This window comes from Artemia sp. Qi Xiang Cuo, chromosome 18 (genome assembly GCF_049724085.1).
Source record: "Artemia sp. Qi Xiang Cuo chromosome 18, ASM4972408v1, whole genome shotgun sequence".
Taxonomy (NCBI): domain Eukaryota; kingdom Metazoa; phylum Arthropoda; class Branchiopoda; order Anostraca; family Artemiidae; genus Artemia; species Artemia sp. Qi Xiang Cuo.
In genome coordinates this window covers 4,819,014-4,841,733 of record NC_142811.1, presented here as the reverse complement: position 1 = coordinate 4,841,733, position 22,720 = coordinate 4,819,014, and the positions used below count along the sequence as shown (strand labels likewise).

Sequence of the window (22,720 nt, the reverse complement as noted above, 5' to 3'; positions counted from 1 at the left end):
AAAAATTCGATTGATCTTACTACTAATTTGCGCAATTTCACGGTGGAGGAGAGTTCAATTCTTTGCAGTTTTGATGTTGTGTTCATGTATTCAAATTGTGATTTAAAAAAGTGGGAGGATATTTTAAAAAGTAAATTAGAAAGACACTTTGATTTAATACAGGATGTGACGTTAGCCAGTTTGGATATTGATGTCATTATGAAACTAATTATGCTGGTAAATGAATTTTATTTTTATTTTGGTTTTCGAGGGGAGTTTTATAGACAAATTTTTGGTTTACCTATGGGGGCTTCTCTTTCTCCTTTATTGGCAAATCTATTCATAGATTCCATTGAAACGTCCCCTATACACAGTTTTAGAATCTCCCCTTGCTTCTGGGATAGGTTCATGGATGATGTAGTCTGCATTTGGAAACATGGGTTGGACTCCTTAGACCTATTTTGTAAACATTTAAATATTTTTGATAATAATATTAAATTTACAGTTGAATTTGAGGATAATAATAAATTACCTTTTCTGGATATTTTATTAATTAAAAGGGATTTCCATTTACTTTTCTCGATTTACAGAAAACCTACGCACAATGATAGGTATTTAAATTTTCATTCTTGCCACCCTATGTCGGTGAAAAGGGGGGTTGTAAGTTCACTAGTGGATAGAGCCTTTAAAATCTGTTCCCAGGAGTTTCTGGATTCAGAATTGTTATACTTGAGGGATATTTTATTTTGTAATAGTTATCCAATTAAGTTCATTGATAAAATAATTGAAAATAGACGGGCCAAACATAGTAGTAGGGTTATTGAGGTTTCTCAGTCTTTAGATTTAGTTGTATCAAAAAGCTTCATTTCATTACCATATGTACCTGGTTTGGGTGAGAAACTTTCACGGGTTTTACGTAAATTTGGTATTGATACATGTTTCCAATCGCTGAGGCCAATGGGTAGTTTTTTTAGTTCTGGTAAGGATTTAACTCGGGGAAATTTAGTAAGTGGGGTGTATAAAATTCCGTGTTCTTTTGGGAAGTTCTATATTGGTAGGACTCACCAACAATTTGTTGAAAGGTTTATTGAACACCGTAATTCAATAGAAAAAACCCTACAATTAAGCAAGCCTCCAGAAACTTTCGTTTCAGCTTTAGCAGAGCATATTTGGCTTCAACCAGACCATTTTGTAAAATTTGATGAAGCCTTGGCTATTTCTAATGATAAGGGGTACACCCAATGGGCCAGGGAAGCCATAGAAATTAAAAAACATATGTTTGCTAACCTTTCCATAAATAGGGACACGGGTAATTTAAATATTGACCCAATTTATGATAACCTTCTAAAGAGTGAATCAATTGTCAATAAGGGAGTAAAGATTTTAAATAATCACCAGGGGACTATTTTACCTGTTAGACCAAAACGATTTGCTTCAGTAATAGCTAACAAAAGGATTATTTCGCAACTGAATAATTAAAGTAATTTACAGTTTTTTTTATTTTTCCTCAGTTACTCTGGTGTCCTCACTGAAGTAACTCTATTTTAGCATCTTTTCCCTACGTGGATTAGTTTGCGCCGAGTGTACATTTTTGTTGTTTTTTTTTTGGTGGTGGTTTTATTGGTTTTTAGTTTTATCTTGTTTTTTTTTGTGTCTTTCGTGCTGAAGACGCCTTGTTTGTATACAGGCGAAATATCCGCGTTGTTTTGTTTCTGTTGTTTTCCTTTTCTCTCCACTGGCCACAGTCTCGTTTGTTTGTTTTTTTTAGAGATTTTTCTCTTTGTTGGTTTTTTGAAACGAGATTCTATTTATAGCTATGCATTACAAGTCAATAGATCAAGTTTAACGCGGAAAAAGTATTCCATTCCAAAGGTCAGAGAACTTTTTGGACCAGGGACTTCCACAGGAGACCCCAAGCCCCCCTGATTATAAAGTGTTCTTGATTTTTATTGGAACTTCCTATTTAAATTATCGGATAAATTGTATTTTCATTATAGCCCCCCCCCCCCTGGAAACAAGTTTCTGCATATATGCCTAAAATGGACAGTTCTTTTTTACCGAGTTCAGGTATACTTTTAAGGAAGAATGAATTGCAAACCTGGTCGGATGCACACGGTGAAACTTAGTGCATACACCCTTGAACAGCGTTTATACGATTTCTCTTCCTCAAAGACAACAACCATTAATCCATGCAACATGATTTATTGAAAGTATAACAAAAAAGTAAATATCCACGCCCTGAAGTGGATTATAAATGGAAATAAAAATATAAGTTTCACTTTCAATCACGTTTCCCATTCTAATGGAAAACTATGACTAATACGTACTGTCAAGAAGTATAAGAAACTGATAAAATACTCTGCGTTTAACCCCCCCCCCCCCCCGAAAAAAATAATTTATTTGTTTTGGATAAAATTATTTCTGAAATAAAAAACTTGTTTGCTGTGCATTATTACTTCAACTTATTTCTCATTAGCAGTTGGCTGATAATGAAAAGGGGTGGGCTGGGAATCAGTTGCAATGGCAGTGACGATTATATTAGGAAAAAGAGCTGAGTGGGAATACTAAATGATGTTTTATTAGCTTTTAGGTGGAAAATTAGTCAACTCTCTATAAAACAGTGCCGGATGGCGCATAACAGGCAGAACAGCATAATTATTTTTAATAAACTAAATTTTACAGAATAGCCTTGCTCTAATTATTTTGCACTTTGGAAAAAAATTTCGAAAACAAAAAAAATTGTCTACTTCTTAAAATTGCATCTTGAATCCAAAGAAAGTTAGAGATTCAACAATAACTACTACTACTATTACCAACAACTTACTGCAGCGCAAGGCCATCTGAGGCCAACACATCTTTGCACGCTACTCCTCCCAACCCCCTCAATTTATTCAATGTTTTACTCTTTAACCCACGACATGAAGTTCCAACTTCCCTTAAATCCTCACCCTAGTCATGGCTTTGTTTTAGAGGGATTGGCAAACGGCACAACTTTGCAATATGTCATCCTCCAGCCTTAAAACATAGCATAACCATCTTAACCTCTCATTCAATGTAATCTGTCACCCTTCGTAACAATTAAATAAAGTCAGGGTCGTAGCTCCAGCATTTTATTGGGGGGCGGGGGGAGAGGGGCCACACTCGGAGAGTCAAGGGCCATGGGCTATATAATAATTTGTCTCCAAATTTCTGGGGGCAACTTCCTCCTTGCCCAACTCCCACACGACGTCAATGCATAAAGCAAAACCAGTTTTTCCCAAATAAAGGTAAAGAATTGTATCAAACAGTTCGTGGTAACGAACTGTAAGTAAGGAACGACCCGGCTCAATGGTAACCGAAACTCTAGAAAACGGTATTTTGATACCAATAGATGCATCAAAAGAATCAGATTTTAATGCTGATTTCAAATATATATTTCAAATATATATTTCATCAAGTTTAGTCCTCCCATCAAAAGTTACGCACCTGAGAAAATTTGACTGATTTTTGAAAAAAGGGGGAAAGGCCCCCTAAGAGTTATAGAACCTTAATAAAAATCACACCATCACATTCAACGTATCAGAAAACCCTACTGTTGAGGTTTCAAGCTCCTATCTACAAAAATGTGGAATTTTGCTCTTTTTTTTGCCAGAAGAAACATCACGGATGCGTGTTCATTTGTTTTGTTTTTGTTTTTTCCCAGGGGTGATCGTATCGACCCAGTGGTCCTAGAATATCCTGCGAGGGCTCATTCGAATGGACATTAAAAGTTCTACTGCCCTTTTTAGGTGACCAAAAAAATGGAGGGCAACTAGGCCCCCTCCCACGCTCATTTTTTTCCAAAGTCATCCGATCAAAATTTTGAGATAGCCATTTTGTTCAGCATGTTCGAAAATATTATAAGTATGTCTTTTAGGATGACTTAATCCCCCGAAGTACCCGGGAGGAGGTCTAAAAGTTATGAACTTTACCCAATGTTAAAAAATATAATATTGGTTATTTGGAAGTATACAAACATTTTCAAGGGTTTTTTTTCTGGTAGTGGGGGGGAGGTCGGGGTTTATTTGGGAGGATCTTTCCATGAAGGACGTTTTCATGGGGGAAGGGACATTGCTCTAAAGGGGACGCCGGATTTCCCAGGATTATTTAAAAAAAATCAGAAATTAAATATAAAAAACAAGTTTTTCAACTGCAACAGCAGCAACATAAAAACTTAAAACGAGCAGAAAATATTACATATATGATTGGGTTCATCCCCTAGTCAATACCTCACTCTTTAAGCGAAAGATTGTTTAGTACTTTCATAAGAGCTATTTATTTTAATTAACGGCCTTTGTGATTAAGCGGTCATTTTCAAAGAATTGGAACAAAGTTCAAACTTCAGCTTAAAGAGCAAGATAATGACTAGGGGGCGAACCCCCTAATATACGTTTTAAAAACATATGAATATAGAAGTTCGTTACGTAAGTTAATTCGTAAGTTACGTATAATTATTACTAATAAAAAGGTTCGTAAATAAAATTAAACAAGTTTCGAGAAAGCCATTTAACCAAATAAAAGTAAATTAATATACAAATTTGGTTTTAATTATTCATGTACGGTGAGCCAAGATCAAAACCTGCATTAATTCAAAAACGTTCAAAAATTAAATACATAAAACAAATTTTTTTTAACTGAAAGTATGGAACGACGTTAAAACTTAAACGAACAGAAATTATTCCGTATATGAAAGGGGTTGTCCCCTCCTCATCGCCTCGCTCTTTACGCTAAAGTTTTTTATTGTTAAAAAAAATAGAGCTTTGAGAATGTCAAACTTTAGCGCAAAGAGCGAAGCTTTGAAGAGGGTACAGCCCCTTTCATATACGGAATAATTTCTGTTCGTTTTACATTTTAACGTTGTTCCTTACTTTCAGTTAAAAAAAAACTTGTTTTTTTTTATTTAATTTAAAACATAAACGAACATAAAGTATCCTGTATACGTATCATGATGGGTGCCATCGCCCTTTAACCCCGCTTGTTTGAGCTAGGCTTTTTTGAAACCATGTTAGAGCCCAGGAAACTTATTTTGGTAATAGTTGGTAATAGTTGGTAATAGCAAGTTTTCCTGTCTAAAAGGCAAATCAAGAAATCCTTTCAGTCTCGAAGCATTGTACCAGATATTTTATTTTAAACTTATTAAACCGATGAAAAAAAAAATGAATCATTAGCACAAAGAACAGGGATTGAGAGAGCTACAGACCCCTCGCCTATAAGTTAATTCGTGTTTGCTCATAGTTTAAATATAGCTTTTTGATTTTCTTGTCAGTAAATCAAGAATCGGAGTTAGTTTAGGTTAATTCGCTTTATATAATAAAAAGAATTTTCGTAAATGTGAAAGATTAGTTAACCCCTTAAAACCCTGATGTTTACGCTCAAGTTCAGCTTTTTATCCCAGTGATTTGATATTCAAAACCAAAGTTTCTCCTTAACAACTACTATTTCCGCAATAAGATGGGAGCTATCCCCCCCCCCTCCCCAAGAATCATGTTGCACACTTCGTCCAAATACATTCCTTCAAATGAAGAAATGTCGGCAATAGGCCCCTAATACTTATCTAATGGTTGCTTAGGTACCCTACCCTCCAGGAAAAAGTTCCACCGACCTCTCCATAAATATCTGCTTCACAACTGTGGAATACTTTAATTGTTCTTATTCCTGGATAAATGGTCAATGTTAACTGTTACTTTCCTAATGATTGTGTATTAGTGTATACGTTTAGAGACAAATGGGGCTACCTGTTGACATTATGGCATTTGAAAGCGAGAGGCTTTTTAATAAGCTTTTTAAATAAGCTTTTTAATAATCATGCAGCGATTGGCTGCATGCCAATCAGAATCTTCTGTCGATAACATAGTGGTCCCATTTCAGGCCAAAATTTTTGTTTTATAGCCCAATATGGCAAAATCGGCACTTCGTTGTGGCTTGATCAATAATGTCACTGAAAAGGGTATTCAAACTTTTAAATAATGTTTGAATGAGTCCTCACCAGATATTCTACGACCACTGGTTTGATGCGACCACCCTAGGTTGTTTTATGAAAAAAAAAAAAAAAAAAAAAGGAATAAAAGATAACGAAGAAGTTAGGTAAAAATACAAAAAATTAATATTGAATTTGTCAAGATCGTAAATTATGATTCTTATACTTAGAGAGCAGAGCACAGAAGAAAGCAGTTAAAAGCAGATTCATCTATGCCAACTGTCAATGTCAGTTATTTTTTCCCCTAGGAGAAGAGTTATTTTTTCCCCTAGGAAAAGAGTTATTTTTTCCCCTAGGTCGATGACTTTTGACATCTATTGGGAGAGCAAATTAGGAAATGCAGGTTTTTAGGGCAGCATAATTGTTAAAATATCAGTGCCCTGAAAAGGCACATAGGCAATATCAGACAAGTATGTATTCAGAAAAGGGGGAGGGGTTTCATCCATATGTCCTTCAAAATATCAAATTCTTTGATATTTCCTATAGTTTGCTTTTCCCATATAATTTGCCAATTTTTGGAGTTTTTCTAGTTGTGTCCCCTCTCCCCCTCCCCCTAAAACAAATCCCGCGTGAACACTGGTAGACTGTACCTACTTAGCCTTTGAAAAAAAATGAAAGCCTCAACTTTAATTTCCCAAACTGTAGGTCTTGGTAACATTTTTTTCTTTTTCTTAATTTCCAAATTAGGGTACATTTTTGGAAAACTTGAAACCCCATTTCCAGAGAGTATTTTTAACCCATTTTGGGACCCCGTTTCTTCGACCAATTTTTCTACATAGGCACGCCCTTCCACGGACTTACCGATTTGATTTTACTGGAGGTCAGACACGAAATGTATTTTGGCTTACTTCCCAAAAACTTCGTGGTTTTTTTTCTTTTCATTTTTGATTGATTTTGAAACAATTCTTCATCTGAGCTTTTTTGATGAATTGTGTTTTTATTGAATATAATACAGTTCGTCAGTACATATTAGGTTACTATATGCATCCTATTCAACATTCTTTTGAAATATAATAACCGCTACCCTTGAAACCCCTTCCCATCTACCACCCTAATCCCTGGGTAAGGGCCTGGGATAATCCAAAAGCTTGCTTATTTTTTTCAAATTAGAATGACCCATTGATAATGAGATGATGAAAAATATGAAAACCAACAAAATTAGCTAATTTTTGTGTATAGACTAGGGATATAGAGCGATTAGGGGGGGGGGGGGATGGGACGAAATATTGAAGTAATTTTTTTTATTTGAAAAAAAGCAATGAATATGGAAAGGGAGTGCCGATTGGCGGGGCGGGCATAGGTTTTGAAAAATATCTTCTTTTATTTCATTAAAATTATCCAAAAGAATACCCCGCCCCCAGATCTTGAAGACTATATATTTTATGTCTCCAAAAAGAACAAAAACAATACTTCAACGCCCCCCCCCCCTTACCCGCTCTCCCACATATTTTTGTAGATTGGGAGAGGTCCTAGAAGCGTCTTAGAAGGGAAATATAAGAGGTAGGAGCTTAAAAACGCCTTCCTGGACCGTAAATTAGGGCACAGATTTAATATTGAACGCTTTATTAATATAGAATAGCCATTTCCTGTTAGAGCGAAATTTCGCTATTCTGCTCTGTATCCAGGGCCGTATCAAGGATTTTTTTAGGAGGGGTACAAAAAAATTAAAAAAACACATCTTTGTTTATATGTATTTTTTACGTTTTTACGGATCGGACAAACATTTCTCAGGGGAGTTCCAATCCCCTAGCCCCCACCCCTGGATACAGTCTTGCTTTTATCCCTACTCTAAAAAATATGAAAGCTCTTTTCGCTATTTTTTGTTGGACTAGTCTCAAAAGGTTGAAAATTTTTAAATAATCAAATAGGCCTATGGAGTCCATCACAAGCTATTTAAGGCAATAAAAAGTGCAAACATATTCACTTAAGCCATGCGATTTGGCGATAACATACCCTTTTATACAACGTCGATAATAAAGTAATTAATATAATTCCTGGTAATTTATAATGGTGAAATACGATTTTTCTCACAGTTGATGCACAAAACATAACAAACTAAACTGAACTACGTCACCAGGTATGGTAGCTACCCGAAAATTCAGAATGCGGTCAGGTATGTCGCCTTAAGGAAAAAAATAATTGTACTAATGTCAAATTATTTTCAATAAACGTGAAAGGATTTCAAAATTCGAAAACTGGAGAAGGCGAGGCTTTTCCGCTAGAAGTGGGGGGGGGACCAAGACAATGAAACTATACTGAGAAGGGTATGATATTTCCCTGGTGTTTGAGAAAGGGCCGAAGAGCTGTAAAAGGCTGTTAAAAATAGCTTAGAATTGTAAATTTTTAGGCAAAGGCATTAAATTCCCCCCCCCCCCCACCAGCCTTCGTGTAAAGCCATCCTTATAAAAGAAAATAATAGGTACTTACGGGTTATAGCGACCACGCCCATGAAGTGAAGTAAGGTTATCCTAATGTGATATACCAAAATATAATGAAAATATAATACTTTAGCAACAGAATTATGGAAACTACAACAGAGAATTATGGAAAGCAGGCCGCACAGAACGCATGCTATTAGATACCTAACCAACTCTATATATTAAATATTTAATTAAAATATACCTGCATAGTAGTTTATCTCACTGAGAGTAATCTAATTACCTTATAATGCAGACAGAGAAATCGGTTTTACCCTGATCAAAAACAGCAGTGTAGTCGCTATAACACGTAAGTACCTAATAATAAAACTTGGGTAGGCTAATATTCCAGTCTATGCAAAACACTATAATAGGAAAAGAGAAGTACCATCCACTTTTCGAATACACACTCTTTCTAGAAACAATAGTCATTAGCATGAAAAAAGCGTCCCCCTCCCCACGCTCAGCGGGCCAGATATACCAAAACTATGCACACAATACCAAGAAAGCACTTTAAACCTAAACAACTTGCGGAATAGATCTAAAACCCAGTTTAGTAGATATTATTACCCACCTCTCCACTCGATTTCAAACAATTCGTGGTAACGAACTGTAAGTATAAAAAATGGAATTTTGATGTCAATAGATACATCAAAAGAATAAGATTTTAATGCTGATTTCAAATATATAAGTTTCATCAAGTTTAGTCCTACCTATCAAAAGTTACGCGATTAGACATTAAAACTTAAAACAAATAGAAATTATTCCGTACATGAAAGGGGCTGTCCCCTCCTCAACGCCTCACTCTTTACCCTAAAGTTTAACTCTTTTTCACAACTATTTTTTTTAACAATAAAAATCTTTAGCGTAAAGAGCGAGGCGTTGAGGAGGGGACAGCCCCTTTCATATACGGAATAATTTCTGTTCGTCTTAAGTTTCAATGTCGCTCCTTACTTTCAGTTAAAAACTTATTTTTTTATTTAATCCATACAAGAACAATGGATCTTCTCGAACTTGAACAATCTTTGTGCTAGCGTATAATACAACTTTTAGAAATGGATATACAACCCAAATATAGATCTTGGATGGTAATTTAAACCTTATTCATTCATTCCTTGCCTATATAGTGGTTGAAAGATCTGTCCAAGTGGTGAGTAAGCAATTACAATTGGCTTAGAAGAGGCCATGGGCACCTATAAGCTGGATTTTAGGGAGGCTTTAGAAGGGGGGGGGCTTATCTAGTCTAATCGGCACTTCCAATGCTGTATAATAAAAATCTCAAAACAAAATCTAAAAATACAAGGCACCGTCATTCAGCCAGGGGGGATGGCTGGCACCCTTCCCCCTTATGGGCGCCTATGGAAGAGGCCTCAAACCCTGGAACCATTTAGCAATGAACCGCCTTTGCCACTGTGTCTAATTTAGGCTGTGTATACAGTGCTAGACGTTTCACTTGTGCTTGAGCCGCACTATAGTCACGTCTGTTGATTAGGAAGTCTAGTTTTATGAATGATAGTGAGATTTTCTTGGTTGTGGTGCCACACTTGTATTTCAGAAGAGGAACATAAAAAATTGCAAGAAAATGGTTTAAAAAAACTTGCACCAACACTAATTTATAATATTCAACTAATACTGCGTCTTCCTTACTTGTGTCCGATTTTTGTTATAGACAGAAAAATTTCTGTTTCAAGCTTCCATGTTTTCTAGTTTCAAAAAATGATGCCTTAAATCTCGATTCTGATTGGTCAATCAAAAATTTTAAGTTTGAAAGCTGAACAATGTTCAACACAAAAAGTTACGGACGGGTTACATAATTAGCGCTGTAGTCGTGCGTAATTTTGATTTTATCGACAAGTTTGACTATAATGTGGCCTGGGCACAAGGCAGTGACGGATTCAGGGGAGGGGCGAGGGGGGGAGCACCCCCCTTAAATAGTCTGAAGTAGTGTAATTTACTTAATTAACGCTAGTTTGTGTTAATTAAACTTGCTCCTAACGCAAGTTTTTCGGATCAACCTATTTCACGCCCTCCCCCCCCCCTAAAAAATTCTGGATCCGCAACTGGCACAAGGCCATATCTAGGGGGGTGAGGGGGGTTTCAGCCCCCCCCCCCCCCTTGAAGTGTTTGTCCGATTCGTAAAAACGTAACAAAATGAATTTAAACAATTTTTTGATACGTTTTTAAAGTTTTTTGTAATCTCCCCTCCCCTAAAAAAAAAAAAATCCTTTTTTACCATCCCCTCTGCAAAATCCTCGATGTCACCCAGTTTGGGCATTACATACCTCATTGACTTTCTAAGACAGCAAAAACCGCTAAACTGAAATTTTGTCCTAGATAAAAACACAAGTCAAATGGATGAGGATTTAAAAATGTAGAAAAATACTTGTTTGATTTACTGGAGATGCTCATAGGGCATGTACGAATTTCTCTTTTTTTGCTGGAGAGTACTTGGGAAGGGGGTAGATCATTTAGAAAATATGAAGAGTTATAAAAAGTAAAAATTCAAAATTTGTAGGATATCAAGGTGGGTCCTAATAGGTACATACCAGCTTTTGTACGTGCCTGAGGGTATCACTTTTTTCAGTAAATGGCATATACATTCAAAGATTATGATAGACATCAATAGAACAGGCTGACACTTCGCCCCTAAGCTATGTCATTGTTGTTTGTTGGTTTCTATCCGTCTTTTCTTAAGACGTATACACGATCAATAAAACCAACCAACCGTAGCGGGAATATCCCCCCCCCCCCCCAAAAAAAAAAAAACTTGAATCATCAAGAACCGTGTTGGAAATCAAGAAGTTTTTTGATTTTAAGACTTTGGGGAGCTCCCCCTTTATTAGTCTCCTTAAGAATGTATAATTTGAAGAAAAATGTGATCTTTGAAAAATAAATAAATCATAAGAAAATTCATAAGAATTATTCAATAAACTTTACATAAATTTAAGTTCATTATCTTATTCGCAAATGTGAATCTCGAGTCAGCAACAAAAGGAGAGTTTGGGCGGGGTAATGAAAAAGGTAATATGTGATGTTTTCGTCAACCTTAGATTCACATCCAAATTTCCTGGGTTAAGATCAGCCCATTTCATTGAGTCGTTCAGTCCTTTTTCCCATATCTTATGGGAAAAAGGTTTCGAGGTTCTTAGAAAAGGTATTCTGGGAAAAGGTATCCGTAAAAAGGTATTATGGCTTTCGAGGTTCTTAGAAGCTTCTACTTTTTCCAAAACACGGGTTCTCAAGATTACTTTCTAAAATGCTCTATATCCTCTTCACGTCCGTATCCAGGGGGAGGGTTACCGGGTTTGAATCCTTCGGCAAAACTATGACCCCGGAGGTGAGCCAAAAAAACACCTCCCCCCGAAAATAAATATGACTACGGCCCTGGCAACCAGCCGAAAGTGTGGCCACCTAGGAGATTCACATTTAGAAAAAAGGGAAGTTATATTACAGGATTGTCAACATGATATTTTATTGCCCAAATCCACTTTTGTTAAGAGGGCTTTTTTTGCATTTCTAAATTAAAATACCTGTTCGTAGTTTCACAGTTCGTAGTGAAACTTTTTACAATTCTTTTTACAGTCTTTTTACAGTTCGTAGTTTCAGGAAACAATTAGTCTCTGAATTTACCGACCAAAATTAAGAATTAGGAGTTCTTGTATATCTTCAGTAAAAACCTGTTTTGTACACAATCTTTGAACGAAGCTTTGGAAACAGTAACCAGTTCTTAAAACTAAAGAGGATTTGTGTTTCCGATGGGGGGGGGGGGGGTAAATCAAAACGTGTTATGTTACCTTACGAGAATTCTACAGGATAGCAAAAGAAACTGAATTGTGTTTTGGGGTTTTCGACTGTTATTAAAAACTGGTCTTTGTATAAGGAAGGTGTCCTTCACCTTTAGGATACCTTAAGGGATCTTAAGACATAGGAATCCTTAAAGGGGTCCGTGAAGGCGCACGGCAAGATGATTTTGATGACAAAAGCTCTACAATTTCTCGGAGTAAAAAAAGAAGATCAAGGTGAATCCAGGTTTTTTTTTTTGGGGGGGGGGGTACAAAAACTTCAAAAGTGCATAAAAAATTTATTTATATGCACTTTGTTACGTTTTGTTTTAGTTTTATTACAGGATTATCAACATGATGTTTTATTGCCCAATGCCACTTTTGTTAAGAGGGCTTTTTTGTAAGCTCTACAATTTCTCTGAGTAAAACCAGAAGATCAAGGTCAATCCAGAATTTTTTTTTTGGGGGGGGGGGAGGGGTACAAAATCTTTAAACACGCATCAAAAGTTTATTTATATGCACTTTTGCTACGTTTTTATAAGTCGGACAAAAATTTCGGGGTAGGGTGATTTAAATCTCCTACCCTCCCTAGATACGATAGCTCGAAGAAAAAGAATACAAAAAACAAAAAACAGGACATACTAAAAGGAGATAAAAAAAACTCCAATGAGAGAACAAATCTGAAACGGTTTTATATGATCTGCCTTTTCTGGAGAGTTTAACAAGTTTGGTTTTCTTAAAGGGTGAGGGACAGGGAAAGAACTTATCGTTTTCCTAGGAAATAGGGGTTAAGAATGAATAAAAGGTTGAATACATCCGTTTTCATGGAAGTCTACCCATTTTGGCACAGATTTTTGGACTTTTTTAATCTAAAACGGGGTCTTAGCCATCCTGATGTAATTTCAGATAAAAATCCTGCTACTTTCTAATCTAAAAGGTTTCTTTTTAGTATAAAAGCTTTCTTTCTCAGACTTGTAGTCTAAGAGCTTGGGGATAGCAGGAGGTGAAGAAGAGGTGTTTGTCAGAGAAGCGTCATACTTTTTCGCAAGATTAAGATAATTTTCTCTTTTTAAGTTTTTTTTTTCATCTAAAACAGGGTGTTAGCCCCCCTGGTGTTGTTCCAAATGATTACCTATAATAGGCTACTTGAATAGGCTTACTCTGGATCTGGCTGCTTTTAGTCTAAAAGGTTTTTAGGGAAGAATAGAATTCGAGAAAAAATCCCCACGGTGTCACACATTTTCCCAACATTAAAATAATTTTATTTTCTTAAATATTTTTCATTTTTATGGTGCTTATGAATGGAATCAAGATAAAATTGAAAGCAGAATAATTTTTGGGAAAGCTCTGGAAAAAAGGTAGTAAAATTGCTTAGACTTACCAGGAACTGCATCGTCATTAAACTTCATTTCAATTGTATGTAGGGAAGCTTGATGGGGCACAAAAGATGCCAGGAATTTTTGTCCCCCGAGACTGGAGACTGAGCTTGTGACATGACCACCATTGACCAAAATCTCTAAGTTTCCTGACCCAGCTGAGGAACCGTCGACTGAAATGAAAATATTTTTTTAAATATTTTATCTTGTAAGATAATTCAAGTTCTAAAGAGAAATGATCATGGCGGCAACAGTAGCTGCAATCTAGTAAAGAGTGGACAACGGTCCCTAAAAGCCAAAATAAAAAAGGGTTTTTTAAAGAACTGTCAATGGACGTTTTCTTTCCCATGGAACACCGTTATCGAACTAAAGCGAATTTCTACAATGACAATTTCAATGATGTACTTTTTATTAAATTTAGCGTCGTTTTTGAAGGGTTTGAGGCTTTTTATAATATTCTAAAATATTTCTTCTTGTAACCTTACGCTACTGTTAAGTTGAATCTGAATAGAACTGGTAGTTTTATATTGGTGCTACATGGAATAGACTACAAATACCAATAGACAGTTCCTAATTAAACGTTCCTAATAACGTTTCTAATTAAATAAATCGTTCAAACCTAAATCAAGCAAAACTATAAAGTATTTAAGGGAGACTATCACCGTCCTCAACCCCAAGCTAAGCGTACAGATTCGAAGGTTTCTTCTAAAATAAAGTGGAATTAAAAATATCAAAAATATTTATATCAACTTCTTACTCCTATTGACTCTGCATTTTTAAAAAGAGTTTTTAAGTAAATGGTGTTTGTGTCCTAGCACCCTTAGAGGAGTCATTTTTTAGTTATTTGTGTTTCATTTAAAATCGTTTTGAAAATAGTAATTTTCATTAATTTGTAATTGCGAGAAGAGATTCAAAATTTTGAAAAGAGCCTGAGTTCCTAAAAAAGTAATATTCAACTATAATGAAAAGTATAAAATTGAAGTTACCATTGTGGGAAAACTTTAAGCTTATCCCACCTTGAACAACAAGGAAAAACCCCCATTTTTACGCGCGTCGTCAAACACCTAAAAATATTTTAATTTTTTTTTAAATCAACATTTTTAGAAATTTTAAATTAAAAATTTTGCTTCGTCGTTACAACCTCAATTTCTTTAGTTTGAAAAACAAATTCCGGATTAAATCATTTAGTTGCTTCCAGAGTGGTCAAAGTTTTTCTCAGAATCCTAAAAATAATAATAATTTATATCAACCCTCTTTACATATATTAAATGCACTTAGAGAAGAACAAAAATACAGGAAAATAAAATAAAAATGGAAACAATAAACAAGAAAAACTAAAAAAAAAATAACATCTCAGCTACTTACTCAGCTACTTTAGCAACAAAATTAAGCTATACAGTTAAGTAGAAAGTTGACAATATTTGCTCGACGCTTACGGAACCTGTGCACAAGCTTGTCCATTTTTGAAGAAATATAAAAAACGCCATATCTACTCGAAATGTACCGGTTGCGAGCCTAAACTGGCAATTGCAGAAGATATTTGCAAAAACAGAAGAATATAGATCTAATTTTCTTCCGCACCAAGAAGAAGACATGCGTTGCGAAAAAAGCGTTGTAAAGTCTGCTCAGTCTTATTTTGGGAAACTGACCTTTAATTCGAGCAAGCAGTCCGTACGATTTTCTAGGCTTCTCTTTCAACGCCGAGATGACAAGTGTTTTGGTAATTTTAATATTTGATCCCAATGGAAGAACTAAGTAATTCAGAGAGGAAGATCAGAAACAGTTTCTGAGCCAACATTGATAGTAGCAGAAGGTTGTCGAGACGAATCGTAGACGATAACCTCAGTTTTAGAGGAGGTGATTTGAAGGTCATCATTGTCTGATCATTTGATCATTGATCATGATCTGGTCTCATTGAGACCAGAGTAAACTATATGTACTGTATTTTGGAGAACCTGGAGATCATATGAAAATAGAAGGATATCGTCTGCGCAACAGAGGTGGCTGATATCAATATGGGGCTCAATTAGAAATGGAGGAATATTTTTATTAACAATTCGGATAGCATTATTGAAAAGCGCTGGACCAAGCACAAATCCTTGGTTCACACCTTTCCAAATAGTGATGGTTTTGCTCAGCTGGCTACCTAGCCACACCCGTATGGAAGTATTACCATACAAATTCCATAAGAGACAGCAGAGAAAGGGGTTTATTCAACTTCTCAATAGAGAAAAAATAGCATGTGAATGGATAATAGAATCGAATACATTTGAAATGTCGATGGTACATACATACAGGTTTTTTTTCAGCCTCCTATAACGGTCTAGCCATAAACGTCTAGCCGCAAAAATGTAAGGGTCTAACTAAAAAACGGTCTATAATGGTCTAGCCAAAAAAGTTGCGTGTGTGTTTTGCACACGCAAGCCTTGGCGAAATCCAAACTGGTTGTCCCCATGGTCGCACGTTGCGTTTATTTTTTGGAAGATCAGCGTTTCAAAAGCTTACCAATTGTGGAGCAAATAGTAATTGGTCTGTACGATTAACAAACCTTTGGGTTTTTGCCCTTCTTTAAGACAAAGGTAGCGAGACCTTCTGGAAGACCAGCTGGAATATATTGCTGAGAAATACAAGCCTGAAATAATAGTGACAAATACTGTATAAGAAGTGGGATAGCGTCTAGGAGGTGCTAAGTTTGTGCCCTATCGCATCCTGGGGCTTTATAAGGTTTCATTAGACGAATTCGGGTCTTGACAGCTGAACGTGTAACAATGACAAAGTTCCTCCGGTGTTCAAGTTTTGACAAATGGGTCCGTTTTTACTCGTTTTTTATATTTCTTTACAACAAGGCAGTTTATAGTCATTTATTTAAAAAGAGTGAGACTTAAACTTAATTTGCTTTACTTAAACTATTATCTAAAAGTTGAATTTTATAAGTAATTCTTTTTAGTTCTGCTACTCAAATATAACAAAATAAAATGTTTAAATTTCGAAATAAAATGTTAAAAATGTAAGGAAACTTAACCAATGACAAAAGTATTTCTCAGTTTCTTCGGCTTTTTTGGTCCCAAACTGAGCTTCCAACGATACGAGCAAAGCAAGAGAAGGAATATGAAGAATAATCCGCACAGCCGGCTCTCTTGTAAATACATGTAAACCCAAGTGCCTTTTTGATTGTTGTTCTGTAGAATGAACTTTCTGCTAAACTATTAAAGCTAGGCACTTCAAATTTTACAGAAAAGTATTGAAACCATCATAATAAATATGGGCTATAAATGGCTCAGGAAAACTGAAAAACGAACTGTGATGTCATAATAAAAAGCATGCTAGGACCAAACACCCGAGTCTGTTTTTTTTTTACAGGCTGCCAACCATGGCGAACGAAGTAACTGGAGAGAGGTGACATGAGGCCTTATTTGGCCGAAGGCCTTAGCAAATGGTAGTAAGTGAGATATTTGTAGATCTGTTGTAGTGAGTTTGTAGTGAGTTGTTTTGATCTGTAAATCTGTAAAAATCGGTTTTATATTTCATAGGCACAATACTTATTTAGCTTGTTAGGGAGTGTGGGTGGGGGTAAAATATTTGGACAGCGTGAAGTTAGAAATAATTCTTACTTCATAACATACAGAATAATTGTAGCTAACACATTTTGCATGCAGACCCGCTATACTTTACCCCCCCCCCCCTAATGAGCAAATACATAGCAGAGATTATATAGGTCCAATGCATTCTGTCACCCGCGACTCTAGGTCCAATGCATTCTGTCACCCACGACTTGTCTTTGTGGCTATCAAACCGGTTTTCTCACATATTACATTCAATTCAAAATTCTTGAGTGTGTTCTGAATAATTACCAAGTGCAATAAGTGAGCTTACGCTCGATTGTGAAGCGGAAACCACTACTATGATTCATATTGATGGTTAAAAAAGCTTTCACGAAACATTTCAATTTCAGGTTCAAAGTGACATGGAAACAGATCTAGTCCTGATGTAAGAAAGCAAGCCAGCAATATATATATATATATATATATATATATATATATATATATATATATATATAAAGAGAGAGAGAGAGAGATATATATATATATATATATATATATATATATATATATATATATATATATATATATATATATATATATATATACTATCTTTATAAGTGAGGAATAATTATGAATATATGTATGTTTTTTCTCGAAAACGGCCCCATATTTTTTCGGAAAAATTGGTATCTTGGGAAATTCTCATACAAAAAAAATCTAGATAGGTCAGAAGTCTGAGAAAATTCATTAAGAGCCTTAATTTTGTTTTTATGCAAATGAAATCAGGTACTCTGTTAGTACATCATATAAGTTTTTATTATAACATCATATACGGTATCTTATAAGCATTTTCTTATATGATGTTATGCATAGCATAAATAAGATTGTTGAGTTTCCAACGCAACAGTTATTTATATAATATAATGTCTGTTGGAAGGCCAAAAAAACGAAAATTTGCAGTTGTAGTTACTATAAATGATGGTTCTTTGGAAAGCAACACCTGAACTATCGAACGTGACAAGATGTAAAAACGACAACCTGAACCATCAATTGCGACAACACCAACACGGACAGCTAAAGCAAAGGCCATTGCTAAATTGTCTAAAGTAATCAAAATCCAAAAACGTGTCAAAATTGAAAATGAAGAGCAAAGACACGGGCGGTTAAAAGATATGCGAAAACGACAATTGGAGCGTGTTAAAAATGAAAATGGAGAGCAAAGACACACGCGGTTACAACAAATGCAACATCCAGCATCTGAGCGAGTCAAAAATGAAAACAAAGAGTAAATACACAGGCTGTTAGAATCACAGCGGCGACGTGTCAAAAATGAAAATGAAGAGTGAAGACACGCGGTTAGAAGACATATGACACCGAGCATGTGAGCAAGTCAAAAATGAAAATGAAGAGCAAAGGCTCACGCGGTTAGAAGACATGCGACACCGAACATGTGAGCAAATCAATGAAAAACAACCTGGACAGCGAAAATAAAAACGCGTCAAAATTGAAAATTAGAGCAATTATGATTGGGTTTAAGGTTTGGACATGGATAGGGCCACCAATGCCTACCGTACCTTTGTTAAAAAAAAAAAAAAAGGTTGGGCGACATGTATTTCATAATGACGAAAGATAAGCCGAGGTGAAACGAACCAAACAGATTGAAAATGATAGCAATGATGATTGCGTTTTGTCCCACCACCTGAACGATGAAAGAAACAAAGATGGTCGTCAATGCCTTCTATATTTTTGAAAATCAAAAACCTGGACAAGATGAATCATTGGAAGAAAAAGAAGTGTTTGTCCCACCACCTAAAAAATTAAAAGAAACCAAGATTTGTCATTATGAAAACCATGGTTTTCATAATGACAAAAGACAAGCCAAGGAAAAAGTTAAAGGTCCTAATAAAAAAAATGTAATTTTACAAAGGTACCACTTCTAATTTAAGGTTCATTATGAGGTCATGACATCCAGGAAAGACTCAAATTCTCTGTGTTTAGAAGACAAGCGACAGTAAGAATCTATTTATAGAATTCTCCGCATGCCGAGTGCCAGGGTCCGGCAGCGAAGCCGAAGCTCCCGGTACTATATATATATATATATATATATATATATTTTTTTTTTTTTTTTTTTTTTTTTTTTTTTTTTTTTTTTTTTTTTTTTTTTTTTTTTTTTTTTTTTTTTTTTTTTTTTTTTTTTTTTTTTTTTTTTTTTTTTTTTTTTTTTTTTTTTTTTTTTTTTTTTTATATATATATATATATATATATATATATATATATATATATATATATATATATATATATATATATATATATATATATATATATATATATATATATATATATATATATATATATATATATATATATATATATATATATATATATATATATATACGTCATCGTAATCTTTGTTACCAACAACGTGTGGCACAAAACCAAGTACATACGTACAAAGATGCCATAACGTCAGTAAATGTAAGGTATAAATCCTTGGGACCCTTCAACATTGCTTGTATTCACTGTGGAGCGCTCCAATTTCCAGAGGAAAAAGTATCGTAACAAAGGTAATTCGTTTGGAGATTGCTGCTTGCATGGTCGAATTGCAATGTTTCCACCCCATTTTCCAAACGATTTGGTTTGCCTTTTTTTAGGACGTGCCTTGCTCTCTGAATAGTTTCATAGAACTCGTATTTTGCTCTAGCTTCATTCAACGTGAGAGATGGTCGAACCATAAATAGTCCGAATGCATTTAGCTTTAAAGTAGCTGGACAAATTTATCACAAAATCAATTTAGCGGCACATCCGTTACAAACTTTTGAAGGTGAAATTGAGCCACCTTCATATGGCCAAATGTACTTACTAAACCCCAATGAAGCTGTTGAGGAATGCCTCGCACATCCTTTAAATTACGGGATCTCTCATAACCTATTGAATCTCTTGGAATAAATATTGAGAGATTCAAACGACTATGCCCAAGGTTACAAAAAAAGTGAGAAGTGGAAGATGATTCAAATCAACTTGTTGTATCATGGGGACAACAGCCTCCAAACGTGCAGCTCGGTTTTACTTTGCCAGATGATGCCGATTATAGACGGTTTAACCCTCCCGCATATAATGAAGTGTGCGCTGTGCTTACTTTTGATGCTGACCATAGTTTTCAACCAAATGAAATGGTTGTAAAACAACGTGGCAAAATTCTTGTTATTTAAAAAAATACAGACCATCGTATGAAGCCCTTTGCCTACACAATGTTTTATCCAGGTGGAACTTCAGGATGGTCAAGGGGTATGCTACTTCAAACACCTTATGTAAGTCGTCCACATATAAGACGGCTTGAATTAACAAGGAATCGTATCACTTTTCGACCTGAACATTCAAAAAGCCTTTCTGTGCAAGCTGTAACACCCGATCTGCGTAAGATTGGTTTTAATACTTTGCCTTTTGGAATAAGACTTTTCCAACAGTACCTCATTGATATCACTATTCGTGTTGAGGGTGATCGTATTCATTGGATAAAATTTAACCAGAAAACTACAGTATTATGGGTGAAAACTACGTAGGTGTTACACGACTTCTTAAAGACTTAGCCTTCAAACAGGATGCATTCGTTGGTGAAAAAGTTATACTGCCGTCATCATTCGTCGGATCAACACGCTACTTTGCTGAACATTTCACGAAGACGCCTTGGCTACTGTTCGTCGCCTTGGACCCCCTGATTTCTTTATAACTGTCACAAGCAATCCCGATTGGTTTGAATTTGAAGAAGCAGCAAGCATTAAACTTGATGAAAACTCTATTATAGAATAGTCCCCTCAAGATCGTCCCGATCTCACTGCTCGAATTGCTATACTGAAATTTAACGATATAATCAATGATATTGTTAAGTATCAGATATTTGGAAAGGTGGCAGTATATGTGTATACGATTGAATTTTCAAAATGTGGACTACCAGATATGCATTTGCTATTTGTTGCATGAGTCCTCAGGATCGAATCCATGATCCGGATTGGAAAAAACTTAATGATCTTAATTCAGCTGAAATTCCAAATTCTAGCGATCCATTATTAAGAGAATTAGTTTTAAAGTGGATTATTGATAATCCGTGCGGGAATTTAAATCCAAATGCTAGTTGTATGATTAATCAAAATTGAAAATTCCAGTGCCGCTTCGGTTTTCCCAAACAGTAGAATTCAGTCACATCTCTAGCGGATGCTGAAAAACCAAAGTACCGACGTCGTTATGATCCCAAATTAGACGAAATGAATAGAGAAGAATTTTCACTTGACCGTGATGCTTATCGGAAAGATTCTGATAATCGCCGAATTACCCGTGATAATCATCATGTCACCAGTCGCCACATATAATCTTCGTATGCTTAAAAGTACCAATGTCACATAAATGTCGAATATGTAGGAAATATAGGTCCGGTAAAGTATCTATATAAATACATCTAACAGGGACATGATTGTGCTTCAATAAAGATTGTCGAAAATAAAAGGTGCATGGTTAATGATGAAGCAGAAACCTTTGTAGAAGGAAGCTGCATTACACCAATTGAAGCATGCTGGCAACTATTTAGTTATGATTAATTAAAAAAAATTTTTCCACAAAATAAGTTTTTCAAAGAAAAGTAAAGAACTCCATTAAACAAAAAATGAGCAAAAATAAAATCAAATAATCTACCAAGCGTGAAACTACCACAAATCAGCATCGATAAATAAATGAAACCCAAAACGAACAGAAATTACAATAAATAACCGAGTCAAACTAAAAAACGAGCAGAAATTAACATAAGTTGGGCGCAAAACCTATGCACTTCTACCTTGCCATCATATAAATGATCTTAATTTCATAACTTTACTAAACCACGTTGATATTAGGATGTTGACTATCTAAAAGTATCTGTTTGGATGTGTTTTGGGAAAACTGGCAATGCACGACGTATTGGTAGTTTTTCAGTCCTCACCGTCAATCACTTTCGACTATTAAAAGGGCACTAGCCCTTACAATTTTCAATTAAATGAGCCTTTTTTGATGTTTCTACGACGACACGTTCAATACAGCCTATATGCTCCCAGGCATAACTTACAACCTGCCCTGAGGGCTGTGGAGGATGTCTCCCAGGGAAACATAATTTCTATTTGAAATCACAACACAACAAAATTGCTACCTAAAAATTTTGATTGGATGTGTTTGGGGAAAAGGTGGGCGTGAGAGGGGGGTTAGTTGCCCTCAAATCACTTTCGATTATTAAAAAGGGCACAAGCCCTTTGAATTTCTAATCGAATGAGCCCTTTTCGAAGTTTCTACGACAACGCGATCTACAAAAACTTTATATTTCCCCAAGGCATAAAGTACAACCCTTTTCCTGGTGATTGTGAGGGGGTTGTCATCCTTAAAGACCTAATTTACAGAACTTAAAACTACGTTGAATAAAATGGCTATCAATTGGATGTGTTTGGGGAAAAGGTGGGCGTGAGATGGGGGTTAGTTGCCATCCAATCACTTTCGACCATTAAAAAGGGCACTATCCCTTTGAATTTCCAATCGAATGAGCCTTTTTTTGAAGTTTCTACGACAACGCCCTCTATAAAAACCGTATATGCCCCCAGGGCATAACTTACAACCC

The 22,720-nt window shown here is 35.5% G+C and overlaps 1 protein-coding gene across 3 annotated transcripts in view; it reads right to left on the bottom strand.

Annotated features, from left to right (window-relative positions):
- Nucleotides 1-22,720, bottom strand: part of jbug (filamin-type immunoglobulin domains fbug) — a 367,002-nt gene that overhangs the window by 149,646 nt on the left and 194,636 nt on the right. For all 3 annotated transcript variants that reach the window (XM_089104337.1, XM_089104338.1, XM_089104339.1), the window contains one exon: nt 13,555-13,722. In XM_089104337.1, the coding sequence (XP_088960463.1) occupies nt 13,555-13,722 (168 nt within the window). The remainder of the gene's footprint in view (nt 1-13,554; nt 13,723-22,720) is intronic.